This window comes from Eupeodes corollae, chromosome 2, assembly GCF_945859685.1.
Source record: "Eupeodes corollae chromosome 2, idEupCoro1.1, whole genome shotgun sequence".
NCBI lineage: Eukaryota > Metazoa > Arthropoda > Insecta > Diptera > Syrphidae > Eupeodes > Eupeodes corollae.
In genome coordinates, this window is record NC_079148.1 from 54,582,728 (window position 1) to 54,605,941 (window position 23,214).

The following is a 23,214-nucleotide window of genomic DNA, read 5'->3' on the forward strand; positions in this document are numbered from 1 at the left end:
CTTACAGAAAATTATTCCACAATTTGTGACACAAACTAAGGAATTGGTTCAAGATGATCGTCTAGTTTGTGTCAAAACACACAAACTAAAAAGTTGCTCGAAGGGGTGACAGAATGGTTTCTGCATGTGCGCGGACTCTTATATAAGTCTATAGTGCTCAGTTTAGAAACCAAACAATTTTGAAACTAAAAGTTGCATGTGTGCATCAAGTCTTAAGGATTATATTTTTTTCTACAGAATTGTTAAATACCAATTAAAGACATTTTTGTATCTGGCACAAATATTTTGATATTCGGAGTAAGGCCTCAAAGCTTATCTGTTAAAATTCAAATCAAAAGTTATGTTTGGCACCATATTTGACTATCTGAACTTTTATGATTTCAATCCATAAAATAATCATCAGTTTTAGGCATAATTGAGAATGTTGACAGAACTACTCCTCGCTACAGCAGCTACATTCTCATCTGTTTTCATCATACAACAACAAGGATAATGAGTATCGCCCACGAAAACAATTGAACCGACTTCCACTTTGGAAATAAGTTTTCAATATTTCCCAAAGGTCTTTTATAGAATTCGAGGAGATATGATACTGAATTGCTGTCAAAATTTTAAATGTCAAAATAACCTATGATTGGAAAAGAAACTGATTGATGGCCCACCCTGTGCCTGAGTATAAAAAAAATACTAACTTGCGTTCCGGGTTTTGCTTTGAGTATATTCTATGGCAAGACTTTTTTTTATTATTTATTTTGCCGTCTAATGTCAAAAAATGACAACAGTAATGGTAAAATAGAAATAAACAAAAAACAAAAAGTCTGAAAATACCCGCTCGTTCATTAGTTTACTAAAATGTGTGGAATAATTTGTTGTATTTGTCATGAAAATCAAAAACCTTCCCTAGATAAAGTATGTTATTCAGAAAAGTAAAATTGAAATAACTTAATTTGTACTTATTTCATAGAAATTAGCTGAGCTTCTTCAAAATCGAGGACCAGACAACCATAACGTAACCTTCAAAAACAACATTCTATTCGGAGGATTCGTGCTTTGGCAACAAGGCCTACGTCCAACTCTTCAACCGATTTCCCATAAAAACTGGACATTACTATTAAATGGTGATATCTTCAACAAGAATACACAAAATACCTCAAATGAGTCTTCAGATACACTTTGGCTTATAGAAAATTTATCAACGTGTCTAAACGACGATCACATTCTTAATCTTTTAAAAACACTTAAAGGACCTTACAGTATGGTTTTATATAATTCCGATAGTAATTATGTCTATTTTGCAAGAGATCCGTTGGGACGAAATTCACTACTCATCGAAAGTGATTCAACATGTTTGAAAATCTTAAGCAATTCATGTAAAACATTAAGCTCTGAGGTTTAATGAAAACATTATTTTTAAACACAGTTTTTTTATTTTGCAGTTCTTGATCATTCCGGTTCAAAAAAAGCCTGTTTTGAGTTACCACCCTTAGGGCTCTTCAAAGTTGATGCCGAAAACCCTAAAAGTGCCTTACTTTACCCTTGGAAATCATTAATGGAAAATAACATTCAAATTGGTCTGGAAGGATTAAATGAAATTTTACAAGTTAATGCATCAAATAAATGTATTGATCCTTTATGGCTTTTGCCATCAACATTTAAAAGTGTAAGTAAGTAAGTATAAGTCTAAAATGTGCTTTTGAAATTACCACCATTTTAGATGAGTCAGAAATGTATCTCATTTAAATTTTGAATGCACAGTTAAGTTGATTTAAAATATACTCGGCACTTGCTCATCTTATAACACTAGACGTCAATACTAAGCAATGGTGCGCAAACAATATTAAGGACTTAGGGCCTCTTAACAGTGGTTGAGTTGAGAGTTTCTATTATACCTTTTACAACTTAATATCCTCAAATATTCCTAACTTTTTGGTATCTTAGGCTAGAACTCAATGGGTATTCTCATGAACAATATTCTGATTCAAATTGAGGGTGTGAATACGAGAAGTCAAAAAAGCACATCTTTCACCTTCTCTTGGAATGTTTAAGTCTAAGCTGAAACAAGAGTGACTAAAGGAAAATGCGTCTTCGATGAATTATGGCACATACCTGAAATTTTCAATCTTTCAAAAAACCAAGATTGTTCTCCACTTATCCTAATTTGTATCGTATCTTTTGTCCTGGTTGGTTGATTTTCGGACATTGCTGATGCACCACTCCTTAAAGCCTTACCCAAAATTCAAATTCAAATCATTGAACTCTGGTCAAATCTTGATGCTCTAAAACAGCTAATTTCTCTAATTCCGTAATAGGTGTCTTAACTGGATAAGCCTTATGCAAATATTTTGTTCAGAAGTTTGAGAGGAAACATTTTGTATGTTACTAAGCTTTCACAAAGACAAAGGAGGCTTTTATTATAAAATTCATAGCTGTCTTACAAAATTCGACATGGTTAAAAATAGTGGTATCACAATAGACTTAGTGCGTTTGTTTTTTAAGCCAGCAGATACTTTAACCTAACATAACATTTATATTAAGTCTACAAAATCTAAAAAATTGCTTGCCAAAGGGTATTTATCTTTTAATTGACTTTAAACAATCCTCAAAATGTCTTCAAATCATCTTACTTAAAATGTCAAGTTGTTATTTTATTGAGATCGTCTCTTTTTTCGCTTATTTTAGAATTACTTTGATTTTTACCAACTCTGCAGTTCTAAAATAAGTGCTGAAACAATCTATGACCATTTGTTGGGTAATAAAATTGTTAATGAATCCATTTCCAAGTTTATCGAATTACTAAGAAGCTCTGTAAAGGAACGTGTAACTTTTACACCAAATTACTGCAACATATGCATTGCAGACCTTAAGCCGCAATGTGACCATTCAAAAGTAGCCATATTGTTCTCAGGCGGAATCGATTGTACTATTCTAGCAATTGTTGCGAATGAATATGTTAAAAGTGATGATTCAATTGATTTAATAAATGTAGCTTTCGAGGCATGCAAAGCAACAACCAATGATATCAATTGGGACGTACCAGATCGATGTTCTGCTAAGGAATCATTTGAAGAACTAAAACAACTTTGTCCATCAAGGTAGTCATAGATTTTTGTACGATTTTAAAGGAATTTAAATCCAAAATGTTATATATTTTTTTTTTTGTAGAAATTGGAATTTAATTGAAGTTAACGTGACGAGAAGAGAATTGAACGAGGAACTTCAGTCGCATATCAAACATCTGATTTATCCTCTTAACACCGTCCTGGATGAATCGCTGGGATGTGCTTTTTGGTTTGCGTCGAGAGGCAAAGGTTATTGCAATGGACAGATCTATAAATCAACCGCTAGGGTAGGGTAAGCATTATCTCAAGCCATTATATAGTATTAAACTCGTTGGTTTAGGTTATATTAATAGGTAGTGGGGCAGACGAATTATTTGGAGGCTATACCAGGCATAGAAATGCATACACGCGATGCAATGGTTCGCACGACGAAAAACTGTCATGTCTTTCTCAAGAATTAGACATGGACTGGGAACGTCTTCCTTCAAGGAATTTAGGCAGAGACGACAGAGTTATAGCCGACAACAAAAAGACTTCGCGTGCACCATTCATTCAAGAAGACATAACGCATTTCGTTCGAAATTTAAAACCCGAGCAAAGATGTTGTTTTGCTCTCGAACAAGGCGTCGGAGATAAATTGTTCCTTAGACTAAGTGGTTACCAGTTGGGTTTGCGAAGTTCAATAAAGCTGAAAAAACGTGCGATACAGTTCGGTTCGAGGATAGCAAATAAAAATCAAAATGCCAAAGATTTATCTATAAATATTCAGTAGTTTTGAATTTGTAATATATTGTACATAAATATTTGATTATATTTTAATAAATACATAAACTTTAAGATTGAAAGTTTAACAAAAAGAAAAGAAATACTTTTGCATTTAAATAAATTATGATATAAGAAATAGAAAGATATTTAGTTAACAACAATTTACACACTATTTTAGCAAAACTATATGTTTTAGTTTGATTTCTACGCTATGTGGTTGGTTTTTTCTTCTGATGCATTGAAAATTTCCGCAGAGAAGATATCGAAATCGAAGTCAGAGAGGTGAGTTTGTGTGCCAAGTTCCATATTTGCGCATAGCTCAAAATCCTCACAGAAATCGTCATCAATGTAAAAGTCTTCAGTTGATTTAGATACCTGCTGCAAAAAATATAGAAAATAAGAATTCAATATTTACAACTCAAAACATATACCTACAGGTATACAAAATAAAAATAATAATATAGTAATAATAAATAATATTGCACTACAGATTAGAGATATAATTTTATTGCTACATTCAAAGGACCAATCAAAGAAAAGGAAACACCTTTTCTTCATTTTGTACAGTATTTTATTTATGAAACTTTATTTACTTATTTACCTATGGTTTTGGAAGTATTTTTGTTAAAAAATTAATAAATACCAATATAAATCAAGAAAACTTGTACAAAGCGAAACTATATGTCTTAAATATATTGTATGAAAACCTTTTGCTTCAATTCATCCCTTTCTTCTTCGTACCGTAGATCTTTTTACCCAAATCTAATTGTCGTTACGCCCAAATAAATTTTAAATAAAAAAGCACGTACTTGTATTTTGAATTTGGGTTTTATGACATAGAGGTTGGGATTTGTGACCAATACGAATACAATTATATCAAAATGTTCAACTGAAAATTTGACAGCTATCGCACTCGTTAAATGTACAAATGGAAAACTCAATAAAGCTTTTGTATTAATGCCATCAAGGCATACAAAACGGCGCTGCACAAAAGGACGAGAGCTGCTCGCGAGCTCTACGAGCAGAAGAGGAGAGAGGAACACCGGCTTCTTAGACGGAAAAAAAGAGAGCATGAGAAGCGCGCTACCCACCATCTCTTTATCGATTTCAAAGCCGCGTATGACAGCATATATAGGGAAGAGCTCTACCGAGCAATGTCTAGTTTTGGCATCCCTGTCAAACTTATCCGTTTGTGCAGAATGACGATGGAGAATGCACGCTGCTCTATCAAGGTCGGAAAAGATCTTACCGATGCATTTGATGTCAAAAAAGGTTTTAGACAAGGCGATGCACTGTCATGCGACTTCTTCAACATCGTTCTGGAAAGAATTGTGCAAAACTCAACCGTCAACACTAGAGGCTCAATCTCCCAAAATCCATCCAATTACTCGGATACGCAGATGATATTGACATAATTGGAAGATCAAAGCGTGATGTCAGTGGAGCGTTTTTGAGCATTGCGACGGAAGCGAAGAAGATGGGTTTAGTGGTCATAATGAGGGCAAGACCAAGTATATGCTGTCATCAAAAAAGGACACTGAACGACGACGTCTTGGACAAAACGTCACCATGGACAGCTATAACTTTGAGGTAGTTAAGGACTTTGTCTACCTAGGCACCGCTATTAATGCAGACAACGACACCAGCGCTGAAATCAAACGAAGAATAACTCTTGCAAATCGCTGCTTCTTTGGACTTAGAAGGCAATTGAGAAGTAAAGTCCTCTCTCGAGCATGTAAAATCACCATCTATAAGACACTCATCATCCCGGTTCTCATTTATGGCGCTGAGGCCTGGACCCTGTCAAAGAAAGATGAGAGCGTCTTAGGATGCTTCGAGAGAAAAATTCTTCGGGCGATTTTTGGTCCCGTACGCATAGATGGAGAATGGAGGAGAAGATATAACGACGAGCTGTACGGGCTGTACAGCGACACTGACCTAGTTAGCAGAATCAAAGTCCAACGGCTTAGATGGCTAGGTCATGTAGAGCGGATGGACATCAACGCTCCAGCCCGGAAGGTCTTCGAATCCAATCCCGAGGGACGGCGCAGTAGAGGAAGACCGCGACTCAGGTGGCGCACCCAGGTTTGAGAGGACCTCAACCAACTTGGCGTGCGAAACTGGAGACAGCTAGCTAGGGACCGAGCTGGCAGGCGACGCTTGTTGGTTGAGGCCCAGGTCCGCCCCGGACTGTAGCGCCACCTTAAGTAAGTAAGTAAGTAATTAATGCCATCAAAAATTGTGCTGCTAGATTTTCACACTAGAACGGTTTCCCGCGCCCTACTACAGGCTAAACTTGAATCACAATCTCCATACAACGGACAGGTTCAGACAACATAATGAGACTTCGTTTGCAGTCTACTGCAATTTTTGAAAGTACATTTTGACCAAGGCAGCTAGTTATTTTTTCAAAGTGTTATAAATTTCAAACTTGGAACATTACTTTACTATAACCCCTACCTTCAGTTCATAGTACACAAACTATCGAAAACATTATTGTCTACAAAACAATCCTTAGACAAGTTACAAGTCCATCAGAATTTGTATATTGTATTGAAAAGAAATATTACTTATTTCTTTTCCAATTTCAACACTTAAAGAAATAAACGATAAATAAAGTTCAGCCTCTTGAATGAAAAAACATGATCAATTGTCAATGGGAAGGTCAGACGACATAAGGGACTAGAAAGTGAGACAAGTTTGCCTTCCAATTAAGGCCAGTCATGAAAAATCTCCCTAACTCTCATGTCGAGTCTACATAATGCCAAAATGACAGTTGACCTTTTTTTTATTCAACTGAAAGCTGAACTTTATCACTCTTCATTGTCAAATTGGCAAAGAAATAAGTAATATTTTATTACAATACAAAATACAGACCATGATGGACATGTCATGTACACAATAATGTTTTTGTTACTTTTTGCACGATAAACTAAAGATAGAAATTAGAAATAAAGTCCCGAGTTTGAAAATTATAACACTTACAAAACTAGCTATGTAGTTGTCTTGGTCAAAATGTACGTTAAAATAATACAGTTAACTGCAAAAGGAGAACCTTATGTTGTCTGAACCTGCCCATTTTAAAATAAGTAGACTTGACTTGAGAGTTAGGGAGATTTTTCTTTCATAACTTTCCAATAAAATTGCCTTAATCAGATACTAAAACTCGCCCTACCTTTAAGTGCCTCATGTCCTCTAAACTTAGCTAATACCAATACTTCGTAGGCTCTTTGACTAAAAAAATAATTTAACTAAATAAAAAAATGATTTTTCAAAGCTTAAGCTAATTACCATATTGGCCGGGCTGTCAAAAGTTTACCAATAGCATCCAATTAGGTGATAATTGCCAATTTTTTATTAAGCAAAAATTGTCCGTTTATACGGTTGTAAGTATAAGAAAATTTTGTAGAAAATCGGCTAAAAATTGCTGAAATTTTGTATCTTCCAATCAATAATTGTATGTTTACATCGTTGAAAGACTTTAGAAAACAATAGAATTGGTAGACTTTAGCATAGTCCAAAAAGTCTCTGTACAGTAGCCTAATTTAAGTGTTTTTTTAAAGTCCTAGGAATAAAAGTAAAACCATATTGGTAACATTAAAAAAAAGTTAGTTACCATTTTCACCTTTTTACCAAATTAAAAAAAAAGAGATTGTGATTCTCAAAATACATGTGTACATAGGTACTTGTTTTTTATATATATTGTTATTATTAAAGTTTTCACTCAGAATCAACAAAAAGAAAGCTACTGTAAGGAGACTTTTTGGACTATGTGTTTATAGCCTAAATAGTTATAATTTAGAACTATTCGAAACCATTCAAGGTATTTCAAAGCTTCAGATAAAGTCAAATAAGGAATCATAAGTCATCTCATAACTAATAAGAATTTACGAAAACTAGGTGAGGCACTAAATTGATTTAAACTGTATTTGGAAGATAAGATTCATACTTTGTAAAATCATTTTAGAATATTTTGTTAAAAACTACACTGCGTCTTACCCTAGCCTGAACAGCGTACTATATATTTGTTTGCATTTTCAGAGAGTTGTAATGGAAAAAATGTGATCTAATAGAAAAAAGATAAGATGAAGTTCCTACTTAGGACAACAAATTCCTTTGAAAAAATATTGATTCATTTGTGCAAGAGGAAAAAAACTTTTTTTTGTCAAAATTTATTGTTTTCTGAAGTTTTTATCAAATGTTCTTATTTAATTGGCCAGTCTTTTATAAATCCTTCAATAAATGAACTTCCAAATCTTCTCACAGCCAATATCATCATTAACAAAAATTTCCTAATAAAACTAATAAAAATAAACAATTTATTGTTGGTCCTATCACTTTGACCATAGCTGAATAATATAATCTTACCTGTAATCCAAAATTCCGTTTCAAAGGTGTTAACAACAATTCTGAGAAAGTTTCATTAAGATCGTCTTCATTATTCGAATGAACTAAAATACAATACAATCAAAATTACAATTTTAAAATTTCAAAATTTTACAAAATTTTGTTCTTACCAACATCATCGACAACAAATAACTTATGACCACAATTCATACAGGTCAATTTACCGACTTTGATCTTAAAGTCTTTGTTCTTGTCGTTGAAGATGTTCGTGTTCATAAGAGCCTTGCTAGCTATTTTCTCTCCAACATCTTCATTTTCATTCCCGGTTGATGCCTTCGGTTTTCGTAGACGCTTAAATATCTCCGATCCATATATCGAATGTCTAGCGGTGAGCGCTTTAGTTGTTGGATTTTGGCGAATAACATAACTACCAAGATCGGATGCTCGCCTGTCCAACTTTTTGAAGTTCAAAGTTAACATTGGGCTTTGATTTGGTTGCTCAGGTGGGTGCGGTGCGGATGCGTCACATTCCACTTCTTTGGTCTTCGTTATTTGAGCTTCAAGTTTTTCCTCACTCGCTTTCATACTTTCGCTTTTATTTTGTAGAACAATATTTATTTTTGAAATATTTTGTTCACCATTATCATCATTTTTTGAGCTTTGGAAAATCGAATTGACTTTCTTTTTCTCATCAGTACTTGAACTAACCGAATTACTGGTGGTCCTCTTTGGTTTTGGTGAATTCGATTCACTAATTATGGATTTTGAAAATGATTCGAATTTATTTACAGCATCTTTGACTGATATACGCCTTTGGCTCCTGACAGATTGGTCACATTTTTGTTTTTCTCGACGCCACAGCGAGTTTTCGAAATCTGATGTTGTATGACTTCGCGAGAAGAACTCATTTAAACTATTCTGATCCATAGGCACTGGCTCGGGTTGTTGGTTTAACATTTTTTCTGTCGTCTGAGTTGGTTTCGAAGAAGCTGTGTTATAGTTAACTAGATTTTCCACTGGTGATTGAGTTTTTGTTGGAGAGTGAACTATTGGTTGAGAGATTTGTTTCGAAGCTAGATTAAAGAATCTAATGTAGTCGGATATTTGGGATATGTTCTTGTGCGCCTGGTCCAGGGAATTATTTTCAATGGGAGGCTGTGAAATTTCATCCTCCTCCTCTTCCTTGTTGTTATTGCTTGTTGGAGTTCTGAGCTTTTTCGAATTGGGTCGAATGCGAATGTTAACATTGTAGAGCTTATTCGATGGCGTGTCTTCTTCAGATTTCAGTGCATTGTATGTATTTTTTTCTACAATTTCAATCTGATTTATTGCTGCATCGTCATCTTTTGACTTAATTTCCAAATGGACAATTGGCGAAATCGACTGATTAGATAACCATGCAGTTTTTCGAAGCTTATTACTTCGAGCGATGGGTGTTTCGGGGATAGAAACCTCTCCAATATCGAAACCATATTGAGAACTATCCGGGGAAGATGTATGCGAAGAAATCAAACCATCAGATGGATCGTGTGATTTATTGATTTGCGAATAAACAAATAATTGTTTTGCAGATAAGCGATCCTCTTTGAAGAGTTGTTTTCGTTTTTTTATAGTGCTTGTGCGTTCACTAATCAGCGGACCAAAACCTTTGTTATACAACAAGCTTGACATACCATCTAAAGGTTGTTTTTTTGAAATAATTTTTTCCCCTTCAATTGAGGAATCTATTTTATCATCCGATGATTCAATCAATACTGTGCTTAAGGCTTCTTTGAGTTCGATCGTGTCGGCAAATCTTTTCTCAGCCAACATATTCAAGCCTATCTTAAGTACTTCATCGAATGGCTTTTGTCGATTTTCTTTTAGCATAGGCAATTGGGCATTTTGTAAGTAAATTAACTTAGCCATTTCATCATAATCAAAATAAGCGAAGGGAATAGAACAATTTATCATTTCCCAGAGCATCAAGCAAATGCCGTATACATCACTTTGAATGGTTGGGAATACGAATCCAATACGATTGGAAAGTAGTTCGGGTGCTTGGTGGTTATGTTTCGAGAACATTTTCCTGTATTCTAAGTTATAAGGACGTAATTTGGATGGGAGTTGGTTAATGTTTGTAGGAAGTTCGTTTTCTGAAAGAAAGTTAAAAAAAAAAAAAACAAGATAGAGAAAACTGTGTTAAACTTTTCATATGGCACTTCAGATACGGATACGAGTAATTACCATATTTTTCATTTTGAAATACTTCCATGAGTTCATTTCTAAGATCTTCATTTGTTGTTGTCGTTAATTCAAACGACGTAAGTTTAACTGCCTTAGATAAGTGGCACATAACAACACTGTGTGTGGAAATATTCGAATGAATCAATCCGTGCTTGTGCAAATAAGTAACCGCACTATTTATTTGTAGAGTATAAAGCAGACAAATAGACATCGGAATAGATCCTAACTAGAATTGATGAAATTTATGTTACTAAAGTCTTGACAACAAAAATAAAATGTAGGAAATTATCCTAAATCACCTCCTGATGAATGAAATGATGTAAGGAGTAATCTAATGGCTCCAATATTAGGGAATCCAATGCACACTTGTTATCGACTGTTATGCCCATCAATAAAACTATATCCGGGTGTCGTATTTTCCTGTTGGAAGATTTGATAAGGTTTAATTTTTCTTATAGTAGGAAATTTTTATTTTGTCATACCGCAATACTTCATAGTTCAATTGAAAATTGCTTTCAGAAAATGCATTAAGCTTTGGTTTGAATTGTGTAACAGGAACGCAGTGAAATGTGCCTGAATGAAGAGTACCGTTAAAGGTCTCAAACACTTGGCGGGGACTCTTTTCAGAGACTTCATTTGTGTTGCAAACTATTATCTCCCCAAATTGCTAAAAAAAGAACCGAAATAAACACTATAAATTCAAAAACAACTCCCTTTGCATTCAAACTTACCATGTCGGCTGATTTGTTCTTGATAATATTTCTCTCAATATTTTGGCTTATGTTACGACTCCAGACCTGTATAGCCTCCAATTCTTCAATTGTATTTCGTTCTTTTGTGTTATTTTGATCACAAGCTGCTTTTGTTCCTGCTAAAGATACAGTTTTTTGAAAAGAAAAGGTAGATTTATTAGTTACAATTCTTACCACATGTACCATCTAAATCCGTTACAAGAACACTTCTATTCTGAAAGTGGTTATTACTAAACGACACTGACACACGAGACAATCCGAGTCGATCATTCTCGTTAAGGAACTGAAAATTATCCTCAATATACTGCTGATAGCTGGAGGTATTATTAAGTGCTGCAATTTTTGAGTCGTTTTCAAATTGTCTAACTTGAACTTCTTCGTCTAGCTTTTCATTAAATGGCAGAGCGTATTCCACTTCTTCGCCGTTTCTGTTTATAACAGTTTGGTAGGGTGGATTTCTATTTGATCTATAATCACTTGAAATTGATTTTCGCACTCTCGATTCATTCTCTTCAAATGGTTTGAAGTTAGCTCTTAGAGCTTCAAGGCTTTGTAGATTCCTTGGACTTTCATAAGCCCAAATCTGGTCGTTTTCCTCGTCGTTTTGTGTATTAGACTGTTCAATATCCTGAGGATAATGATGTTCTTTTATTGGTGTTTGAACATTCGCAAAAGGATTTGAGTTTTCTTTGAAAAATTTAACTGGAGGACTGAGATATCTTTGACTTATCTCCAATATATCTGGACTTTGATCGAATTGATCAATTATATCAATTATAACGTTCTCGTAGATTTGTGTATCGTTTGATTTATTGGATGATGTACTTTTACGTCTTTTTGTTTTGATTAGGTCAGTTACTGGAAATGAACGATTTGTTGAGGCAGTTTTTTCATAAAGATTTCTTCTTGGAGAAGTTCTATTCAAGTGTTTATCATATTGACGTTTATTTACTTGAATTTCTTCATATAGCCCGTTTTCAAGAGGTTTTATATTTTTCGAAGACTGAATAGCAACTTTAGAATCATTTAAACATGAATATCGTTTTTCAAAGAACTGCTCGCTTTGACCTCTACGTTCAATTAGTTTTGTACTCTGTTTACGAGTCAAACGAACTGATCCTCCGATGTGTTGTCTTCTACGCCATTCATTGAATTTTGACAAAGCCTTAACGTATGATTCGTCTCGTGGCAGCTGATCGTTAATTACCCCAGAAAGTGGTGGTTCACTTTGGCGTCTTTTGCAGGAATTTGATGAGTTTAGTTCTCTTTAATTAGAAAATTATGTGTGTTAAGACTTGAATAATAAATTTAAGGCTATTAAACGCTTTTTAACTTCCCATAGGAAGTTATTGTAATGGGTCCGATTTGTCAAATTGAAACTTTTGACATTTCTCGACGTTTCAAGGTCCCTAGAGTCGAAATAAAAGATTTTTAAAAAGATGTCTGTTCGTGCGTGTCCGTACGTGTGTACGTCTGTACGTCCGTACGTCCGTACGTTCGTGACGTTTTTTTCGTCCTCCATAGCTCAAGAACCAGAAGAGATATCGACTTCAAATAAATTTTGTTATACAGATAATAAGGCAGAAAGATGCAGAAAGGGCTCTCAAGAAATTGCGTGGGTGGTTTTTTTTACCATAGCAGTTTGAAAAAAGGTGAACATTTTGGTTAACCTTAAATATCTTACGAACCAAAAACGCTAGAGACTTGAATTAAATTTTATATAATATATTGTAACGTGATACCAAACAGGTGACAGTTTTTGTACAAAAATTTAAAAACCGAAAAAAATATTAACAAAAGTTCGTAAAAAATGATTTTCGACTCAAATATCTCTTAAAAACTTTGAGATAATAGGTTCTTACTAATTTTTTCTTATAAAAAATATTGTTTTCAACATAAGGACAAATTTTGAGAAAAATCGAATTGACAGTTTTTTTTACAAAAAATAAAACTCTAAAAAAAACAATACTAAAACTTGGTAAAAATTTACTTTCGGCTCAAATAGCTTTTCAAAAATTAAAAATATTGGCTTCAAACTTATTTTATTTCACAGAAAATATTGTTTTCAATATTCAGGAATTAAAAAATAAAATCTACAAAAAATAGTGCGCAAATTTGGTAAAAAAAAACATATAGACAAACTTTTAAGCAAGACAAATCGACAGACGGGATGGAAAGTTATCAGTGTGGGTCGCATCCCACCCTCTTTTTTTTGTATTGAAATTGAAATAGATGTCCTTTGATATTTTCAAATTTTAATCGAATATGAAAATTAGAGCCATTATTTAGACCGTTTCGAAATTACAAACATTATTTGGTTGCTGGTTAGACTAATAGAACTTATATAAGTTTAAACTAAATAAATTAGGTGTGTGCGAGCCATTTCAGGGATGAAAGGGACCTACATTTAATATGAATCCTAGCGGCTACCTTGAGAAAACACTTTTTATGACATAAATTAATCTTGGATGATTTGTGAGTTTCTCACAAGAGGCTATACACGTGACAAAAAAAACTTTAGGTGGCACAGGTCGGGATTGAATCCAAGACCTCTAGCAATATCTCTCACCCCACAGATATTAAAAGCGGAAACTAATTTACACAATTGACAGGTCTTTGAAGTGGCCTCTAGTGCCATTGCCATACAGGTCCTTAATGATGATTGTTTTCAATAAATTATATGGAACAGGGAAAGGAAATTAAACATTTCTTTGGCTATTAATTTATCTGGAGTAAAACCTATTGGACTTCGCAACGCTAAATTTGAAACTATTTCGCTGACGTCTCTGTACTTTATGATGGGTTCAAAATCGTACTGCTTATTTATTTCCCACTGTATTTTTGTTTAACATAATCTTTAAAATGTTATCTTTTCTTGAATTTATAAGAGAAGCCTTAAACAGGTTGTGTATGTTTGTGTTGTGGTAACCGTGGCATGATAGTTAGTGCGTTGGACTGTCATGCGAGAGGTTTTGGGTTCGATCCCTGCCTGTGCCACCTTAATTTAAAAAAATTAATTTGCGCGGGTACTGCCTCTTGCGAGGAATTGACAAATCCTTCAAGATTAATTCTTGTCATGAAAAAGTGCTTTCTAAATTAGCCGTTCGGATTCGGCCTAAAATTGTAGGTCCCTTCCATTTCTGACAGTAGTACACGCACACACTAGGTAAAAATCAACACATGTTTGCAAACTTGAAATTTAATACTTTTCCAAATACAAAAAACATCAATTCTTCAAAGGCAAAAGATTTTCATACCAATGAGCAGATTTCAATAGTTTGGTTTGCAAAATTAAGTTTTTTTAAAAGGATTAAGTAGTCCTGAAATCGAATTGACCTATTTTTTCTATCACATCAGTTTAAATTAAAGAGTCCTTGATTTTAATACTTTGGCAAGTTTTTTCGAATACGAACTTTAATTTTAACTGTCTACTCAAAATTAAAAAATACCCATTTTCAACATTATTTTTATTTCAACAATTTTTGTGATAGCCTATCTCTATTAAAACCAGTTTAATATACAGTGGTGGACACGAATTCAGCACATTGAAAAGCGTACAAGTATTTTTCTACTCTCAATTCTTTATTACTTGCCCGTTTTGCAATCAAAGAGTTTTTTTTTAATTTTCGTGTTTTTTTAAAATGAAAATAATAATTTTTGAAGTAATTAAATATTCCTTTAATGATATACATATGTTTAAAAAATAAAAAAAAAATGAATTAGTCATGGCAAAAGAAAAATAGTGGTAAAAGAAAAAAAGGAGTCTGATCTTGAAAATTAAATCAAAAGGGCGGACGGTAATAGACATTTCTTAGTTGTTAGAATGCTTCAGGAAGCCGGTTTAAAATGTCCTTCGTCATTTCAAAAATTGTAAACGTGATTGTAAACTAAAAACAAAAACCCCGAGCCAAAAAGACAACTACAAATGAAGATAGAATTATTTATAGGTTATCGACCAAGGATTTGTTTAAGACCTCCAGTGCCATTCGAAGCGACCTTTCAACGAACTATTACGTGGGTGCGTTGCTCAGAGAAAACCGCTTGTATCAAAACAAATCTGAAATCTAGGTTACAGTTTGCCAAAGCTCACCCAGACAAACCAATTAGTTTTTGGAAAAACGTGTTCTGGAGCGATGAATCCAAAATTTTGCCGGTTCGGATCGGATGGGAAAAAATATGTATGGCGTCCAAAAAACAGGGAATATGATCCAAGGCACACCAATAAGACGGTGAAACACGGTGGAGGCAACGTTATGGTCTGGGATGCTTTTCATGGCACAACGTTGGCCACATCGTAAAAATTGACTCTAAAATGGACCAAAACGTGTACAGAGATATCCTGTTGGATCATATGATACCCTACGCAGAAGACAATTTGCCGTTTATTATGGTGCTTCATGCACGACAACGACCCTAAACACACTTTCAAAGTTAGTAAAGTGTGCCTTAGAGGTGAATAAAATCGACGTTTTGAAGTGGCCAGCACAATCGCCCGATCTTAACCCGATCGAGAATTTGTGGAATGATGTTGAATATCACCTTGAGCAAAAAAAAAACCAACCAATTTAACACAATTGTGGCACGAGTTTCAAAATGCTGGTATGCAATTCCAAAGTCACGATGTGATGCTTTGGTTGAAAGTTTACCAAGAAGAATTGCTTCTGTACTGCAAAACAAAGGGTTCCCTATCAAATACTACGAAAAACTTAGAATTGATAACGGTAATTAAAATTTTATAAAGGAATTGTTGAATGTGTTAAATTCGTGTCCAGGCGAAAAATTATGTTTCTACATTCTATACTTTTTTCTTCTTACAGATGTTAAACATATTTGATGAGGTACTCTGAAAACATAGTGCTATGTATATGTTATGTAAATAAAATATAATTAATTTCATACTAAGAAAACGAATTGAAAATTAAACGGTTTTTATTTTCTTTAACAAATGTGCTAAATTCTTGTCCACCACTGTAGATCTTTCAGGTTTTTTTTTAAGGTTTATAATTTTCGATTTCGAAACACTTTATTAATGAAAAGGTTAAAAATTCAACGATAATTAAAAACTTTGATGTTGATTTTCAACATTTTGTTTAATTTAGAAAAAAATTATTATTTTGTTTTCAACATTCATTTCGTAAGATAACAAATGCAAAATTTCATAATGCTTATGATATGATAAACATTGAATTTATAACTAGCTTCAAAGTAAGAAAATGTTTAGGTTTTTTTTTTAATTTTAAAAAGTAATATCTCAAGAACATGATGTGATTTGGATTAAGTTTATCAAAACACATCGTAAAAACCTTGTCCACCAGTGTTATAAATAAGTAAGGGTTTAGTACAGGGTAATTCATTTTAAGGGTTCAAGTTGGTTGTATTTGAAAACTATAACTGTACAAAAGTAGTACTTTAATCGTAGCCACTTTTCGCTCATGATCTTCATAATCAACAAACAATGCTAAAAATTGCTTTAACTGTGAAGAAATTTGAAGAGAGTGGAAACAATACTGGCCTGTGCATCATTCTTGTGCAAGTATTACCCATGCTCGATTTTCCATCATTAGCAGCAGTTAAACGTGTAGTACCGATTTTTGTAAAGCTGCTATTGAAGATCATGGCTTGGATTGTACGTGGTTATTCCGAGAACAACAAGTCAAACAATACAACTAGTTATAAAGTTATGAGAACTTTTCAAGCATTGTAATATCACATTTCGGTGACGAAAATGTTAGCGACCAGGATCTTTTCTTGTAAGGGCTATGAAAATGACCTTATTAGTGCAACCACTCCTCAACATTTCTTAAATTTTGCCGAGATACCGCCCAAAATGCGCGTAAAACTGGTTAATTACATCAAAATATTGACATGTTGGGAATTTTCTCGAGCTTTTTTGATTGTTTTTTAAACTATACCGAAAAATCAATATAATAAAAACAAAATCTTCAAAAATGTAGAGTTGTTTGTTGTATCTAGATTTTATTTTTCGAAACCGAAAAATGATTATTCTCAACTTTAAAATACCACGGTTAAAAACACCCTCAAAAAAGCTTATTTTTTGAAAAACATGTTTAAATGTTTTGAAATACTAACAAGTTCAAAAACCTTATACTTTGCTTTAATAAAAATTGAAAAAATTACGTGTTTTAATAATTAGGTTTCTAGCTTGTAATAGCTCACAATGTGCACTTTAGCAATCCATTTCATTTTCTTATAAACAAATACAATGTGGCCACTTGCTTAATTTTACAGTTACACAATAAGAAATAAAACAAATTTAAAACTTAATAAAACTAACTCACTTCTGCATAGAAACCGAAAGCGATGCCGAAAACATTAATTAAATGATCAATAATTTATTAACCACGAAAGACTTATCACAACAGTGCAGGTGTTTTGCATAATTAATTTCACTTTTTTTTTTAGATTATTTTGGAAAAGCTTTTTACTACACACTATTCTTGTTATCGCCTTTTGAAGATTATCACAAAATCCGTTAAACTAAACCGCTTATTTTTCTCCAAGCGTACTATAGGTATGTACCTACACTTTCAGCTGTAAGCCCATACTACTTTTGGATCAGACACAACCAGACAAGAACCATCAGGATACAACAATTCCCAATTAATTGTGAAAAAACTATAATAAAAAAGAAACTATTATTTTATTTGTACCTATATACCAACAAAAAAATAAGCAATTACTCGAGCGAGAACCACAACCATCAAAAATAAATTAACCTATGTAACAAAGGAGGAGCTTGATTATGAGTCTAACTTGGGCTAGAATATTGTTTTAGCAGGAGATACGCATGAAAAACTACCGACGCCGCATCGCAACTATTAAACTGACCATTGTACCAAGTTAGCATAATAATACACAGAGTCTCAGTCACTGACCTGTTTGTACATGATTTTAAAATTACTGTTTAAAACAAGGGTTACCTATTTTATATGCGATGCACCTTACCGTTTAATCCATTTTATTAGGCCCATTATTATTATTGTCAAAAGGGCACTTGTCAATTATTTTTTAAAACTATTGAGATCAGTTAATTTAAAATCACAATTTATTGTTATTATTATTTTTTTTTGTAAAAGATTATTATTTAAAGTATACAATTAAATGTATAGTCTATGTCAGGTATCACTCTTTACTTCACTTAAGCATACTGATGTTTAAAGTGTACTTATGGTTATTGAAGCGTGTAAGGGTAAGGGAAACTTAAAGGAGCGGAATCAAATATAGTTGGGCCCGGGTGGCGTATGATTCTAGTTTTCTAGGTTTTCAAATGTTTTCAAAAAGATTAGAAATTCGAAAAAAAAGTTGTTTTTTATAAATCAGAAGAGAAAAGACTTAAGTACTGCACATTCAAAGTCAAAATAAAATATTTGCATAAATCTTTTTTATGCAGAATAAAATTTTTGATTTTGTTTGTGGTTCAAATTATCAATTTTCAAAATTTAGTTTAAATATTTTCCTTTCCTCATTTACTTAAAATTAAGATAAGGGTTGTTAACTATATTCAAAAAGTACAAAAGTGAAGAAGATAAAAAACACACTATTTATTTTTTAAAGTATCTATTATTATTATTATAAATTCTTTATTTAACCAAAACTCGAAATACATTTGAAAAATTAAATAAGAACATTAGTATGGCAAAAAATATATTTTCCGTCTGCCTGAAAATTGACATTTATCGAGAATTAAAAAAAAGGAAAGTTTAAGATTTTTAGTAAGTTTATAAATAAATTATGTAAACAATTGAATAAAAAGAGGCTGGGATGCGACCCACACTGATAACTTCCCATCCCGACTGTCGATTTATCTTGCTTAAAAGTTTGTCTATATGTACTAGTATCAATTTTACCAAATTGGCGTACTATTTTTTATAGATTTTATTTGTTATGAAAAAACGGACTGTTGGATTTTTATATAAAAATCACTGAATATCGAAAACAATATTTTCTGTAAAATAAAATAAGTTTGAAGCCAATATTTTTAATTTTTGAAAAGCTATTTCAGTCGAAAGTAAATTTTTATGAAGTTTTAGTAGGTATTGTTTTTTTTTAGAGTTTTATTTTTTGTAAAAAAACTGTCTATCGAATGTTGAAAATAATATTTTCTATAAGATAGAATTAGTTTGAAGCCAATATTTCAAAGTTTTGAAAAGATATTTGAGTCGAAAATCAATGTTTACCAACTTTTATAAATTTTTTTTAAGGTTTTTATTTTTTGTAAAAAAACTATCAATTAGATTTTTCTCAACATCTTTCAGAATGTTTAAAACAATATTTCTTATAAGATAAAATAAGTTTGAAGTCTAACTTTCAAGTTTTTGAAAAGATATTTTAATCGATATTCAATTTTTACCAACGTTTGTTAATTTTTGTTCGGTTTTTATTTTTTTATAAAAAAAAAACTGTCAATTCGATTCTGTTCAAAATTTTACTGAATGTTGAAAACAATATTTTCTATAAGATAGAATTAGTTTGAAGCCAATATCTCAAAGTTTTGAAAAGATATTTGAGTCGAAAATCAAATTTTACCAACTTTTATTAATTTTTTTTTTAGGTTTTTATTTTTTGTAAAAAAATCAATTCGATTTTTTTCAAAATTTTACTGACTGTTGAAAACAATATTTTTTATAAGATAAAATAAGTTCGAAGCCTAAATTTCAAGTTTTTGAAAAGATATTTGAATCGATATTCAACTTTTACTAACTTTGAGTAATGTTTTTTTTAGATTTATATTTTTTATAAAAAAAACTGTCAATTAGATTTTTCTCAAAATTTTATCAGATGTAAAAAACATCATTCTTCGTTGCACACAATTGTTTTAGAGATGAAATCATATTTCAGTCGTAAAATTTTGGAGTTGACAATTTTTTTTTTTCAGTTTTATTGATTTAAAAAAAAACCGTTATATTGATTTTTTTCAAAATTTATACCTGTTTGGTATTATGTTACAATATATTATATAAAATTTAATTCAAGTCTCTAGCGTTTTTGGTTCGTAAGATATTTAGGGTTAACCAAAATATTCACCTTTTTTTAAACTGCTATGGTAAAAAAACCACCCACGCAATTTTCTTGAGAGCCCTTTCTGCATCTTTCTGCCTTATTATCTGTATAACAAAATTTATTTGAAGTCGATATCTCTTCTGGTTCTTGAGCTATGGAGGACGAAAAAAACGTCGCGAACGTACGGACGTACAAACGTACGTACACACGCACGCACAGACATCTTTCTAAAAATCTTTTATTTCGACTCTAGGGAACTTGAAACGTCGAGAAATGTCAAAATTTTCAATTTGACAAATCGGACCCATTACAATAACTTCCTATGGGAAGTTAATAATTGTTTACAAACAAAGTGTGATTGAGTTGCTTATAGACCAATCTGCTTTAAGAACTTGAGATACAATGAATCATCAACCAACGCAATACATTTATAAAACCTACCTTTCCAATTATCAAGCGAGGTTGTACCAAGGTTTAGATTAAATCCGTGCGCATTTGCTATTTCATATCATTCTTTAAACGGCGATAAATTTCTTCGGAAAGCGAAATCCATCATTTGCCTATGAAGATTTTCATTTGACCTTTGCATTACTTTTATTATGTAATCGGCATTAAATTTAGGATTTTTTAGAAAAATATATTCGTTTAAAAAAGAAGCGTTGCACTATCTCAAATTCATCAAGATCTTGGTAACCAAAAACTTGACTGGCATAGCATAAGCATGAGTTTATAGTAGCTTCAAAAACTCTAAATTTCGCTGAGATGTCTATGTACTTATTGCAGAAGATTTTGTTCCATATAAGGTTTATTGCAGTTTTTGCCGATAAGCATTTTTCCTTAACATGGGGCCTGAAATCTAGATTGCTACAAAATGGAACACCTAAATACTTAAATTGGTTAACCACCTCTACAGGTTCACGATCCAATGACCATGCTTCTAGCGGGTTTCTCCTTCGACGGGTGCTTTCAAAAATCATAATTTTTAATTTTGAGGTGTTTATATTCAGGTCCCATTTATCACAAAAGTTATTAAGTCTATTAATTTGTAAGTGTAATGTGGTGGGGTTGTCCGACAAAACAACAAGGTCGTCCGCATAAAGTAGTACCTTAATAAGTATATTTCCAAACCTAACACCCCCAGGAAAATCACGGGAGACATCGTCAATGAAAAGGGCGAACATAATCGGGCTTAAGGGGCAACCTTGGGGCACACCGCATTCAGTGTTAAAGAAGCTGAATATGGAACTCCCATTTGACACAGTAGCGCAAGTATTTGTGAGGAGAAGTTTATAGAGTCTTAAAAATTTCGTCGATATACCAAAATTTGATAATTTATAAATTAGTGAATTCCGGTTGATAGTATCAAATGCTGCCCTAAAATCAATGAAAAAGACATAAAGTTTTTGTTTGCTAACGATGAAACGTTTTGCTATATTGGAGAGTGCGAAGATTTGATCCAGAGTTGAAAGACCAGAGCGAAAACCAGCTTGGAAAGTGCTGAGCAATTTGTTTTCTTCTAGCCACCTCATAAGCCTGCACCACCTGCCTGGGTAAATATCGAAATGAACCTATAGTTTGCTGGTGAGCTAGGATCTCCTTCTTTAAAAATTGGACAAATTTGTGACATTAAAAATAACTGAGGTATTTCTTCTTTTTCAAAAAGCTTATTAAAAAAATGAAGAAGAAGATTTATGAAAGACGGGGATGAGTTTTTATAAAATTCAGCTGGAATTCCATCTAGCCCAGTTGCCTTATTGTTTTTCATGTTTTTAAGGGTTGCTTGCAATTCATTTATTGTAATAGGGTCGTCTAGGTCTGAAATATTGATTGAGGGTGAAGCATATTGAAATAGTTGTGAGTTTGTTGAGACGTTAAGAAGTTCCTTGAAATGGTTTGCTATAGTAACTCTACATTTATTGTAGTTGCTGAAACATTTTTAACGCCACCTAACAATCTCACTTTAGACCAAAATGATTTTGAGTCTTTACATTTTGATAAACCTACTGCTAAACCAGCCATAAAAGTTTTTTGTTTGTTTTTGCATATTCGCTTATACATTTTATTTGCATCTAGGTAGAGCGATTTAAAGAAATTAGACTTTGTTTTCCTAAAAATTTTAAGCATTGCAAATGACTTTTTTCTGAGTTTTATGCATTCCCAGTCGTACCACTCAGCAGTAAAATTTTGTTTCCTATTGGGTGGCATGGCTGAACTCTCAATAACTTCTATTATTTCGCCAGCCGACTGCTCACAGGAACAGGATACATGGCTTGATAGATTATTTACTTGCGCATCGAGTCTACGCTTGTACTCTACTACCTGACTATCAACCCATTTATATTTTAGGACTGGTTCGCTCACCGTAGAATCGACGTTTTGAAATTTCATAAATGTCACTATTGGGAGGTGGGCTGAATAGCTTGCGGTTTGCACCTCAAAATCCTCTATAACAGTAAGCCAATCGCCTCTAGCCAAACAATAATCTATCATAGAACAACCCTGACCAGAAATAAATGTTAATTCACCTCTGCTATCTAAGTATCTTTAGCGAGTATTTGATCTTTTCACTTTTAGTAAAAAATTAAAGTATTTACAAAAAAGTCTTGTATGGCTTATTTGAACTTATGGATTTAAGCTGTATTTTTTGAAGATAAAGGCTATAAAGACATAAACTTTGCAAGATCATAATACAATTTGTGCTTTACCTAATCCTTAAAAACACCATGTTTTTCAATGGGGTGTATTTTAAAAACCTTATGTAATGGAGAAAATATGAAGTGAGATTTGATTTCATGACAAAAATATCCTTTGGAATAGAATTGCTGGGGCTGTGTATTCTTCTTTTAAGATAGCATGGGGTTATCACTTGATAGTAAGAAAAGTTTCTAATATCTGATTGGCCAACTGCCAAAAAATTGCCATCCAATTAGGCAACTTTATTGGAAAGTTAGGGGCCGGTTTTAGCTATCAGTCAAATTTTTGTTTTTAGTTTTTGAACATGTTACAGATTTATTTCTAGCAAAAGATTGATGCAATAAGATCCA

The 23,214-nt window shown here is 32.8% G+C and overlaps 2 protein-coding genes across 5 annotated transcripts; one reads left to right on the top strand and one right to left on the bottom strand.

The window, feature by feature from the left end:
* Positions 1-795: 795 nt before the first annotated feature.
* On the top strand, positions 796-3,993 carry LOC129944371 (asparagine synthetase domain-containing protein CG17486). The gene is made up of 6 exons (XM_056053752.1): positions 796-909; positions 965-1,370; positions 1,437-1,660; positions 2,680-3,092; positions 3,163-3,346; positions 3,400-3,993. Exons 1-6 carry the CDS (start codon positions 853-855, stop codon positions 3,829-3,831), a joined length of 1,716 nt encoding a protein of 571 aa, XP_055909727.1. The 5' UTR covers positions 796-852; the 3' UTR covers positions 3,832-3,993.
* On the bottom strand, positions 3,941-18,619 carry LOC129944370 (uncharacterized). 4 transcript variants are annotated; one of them, XM_056053751.1, is made up of 9 exons: positions 18,116-18,619; positions 11,324-12,414; positions 11,129-11,268; positions 10,880-11,064; positions 10,697-10,817; positions 10,398-10,623; positions 8,342-10,306; positions 8,193-8,275; positions 3,941-4,202 (listed from the first exon to the last, which is right to left on the bottom strand). In XM_056053751.1, the coding sequence occupies exons 1-9, from the start codon at positions 18,139-18,141 to the stop codon at positions 4,029-4,031; spliced, it is 4,011 nt and encodes a 1,336-aa protein (XP_055909726.1). In that variant the 5' UTR covers positions 18,142-18,619; the 3' UTR covers positions 3,941-4,028. The 4 variants fall into 4 exon arrangements, with proteins under 4 accessions (XP_055909726.1, XP_055909724.1, XP_055909725.1 ...); XM_056053749.1 differs by lacking the exon at positions 18,116-18,619 and adding an exon at positions 17,449-18,080 and having other exon boundaries at positions 11,129-11,265; XM_056053750.1 differs by lacking the exon at positions 18,116-18,619 and adding an exon at positions 17,449-18,080 and having other exon boundaries at positions 3,941-4,199.
* Positions 18,620-23,214: the final 4,595 nt, after the last annotated feature.

What these genes read in the sequence shown, in the direction of transcription:
- LOC129944371 (XM_056053752.1), top strand. Translation starts at nt 853, where the DNA reads ATGTGTGGAATAATTTGTTGTATTTGTCATGAAAATCAAAAACCTTCC. An exon ending in GAAAATCTTAAGCAATTCAT is followed by an intron (nt 1,371 to 1,436) that starts GTAAAACATTAA and finishes TTTATTTTGCAG; the next exon opens with TTCTTGATCATTCCGGTTCA. An exon ending in TGCCATCAACATTTAAAAGT is followed by an intron (nt 1,661 to 2,679) that starts GTAAGTAAGTAA and finishes CGCTTATTTTAG; the next exon opens with AATTACTTTGATTTTTACCA.
- LOC129944370 (XM_056053748.1), bottom strand. Translation starts at nt 17,483, where the DNA reads ATGTTTTCGGCATCGCTTTCGGTTTCTATGCAGAA. An exon ending in GGATTTAGATGGTACATGTG is followed by an intron (nt 11,269 to 11,323) that starts GTAAGAATTGTA and finishes CTGTATCTTTAG; the next exon opens with CAGGAACAAAAGCAGCTTGT. An exon ending in TTGAACTATGAAGTATTGCG is followed by an intron (nt 10,818 to 10,879) that starts GTATGACAAAAT and finishes ATCTTCCAACAG; the next exon opens with GAAAATACGACACCCGGATA.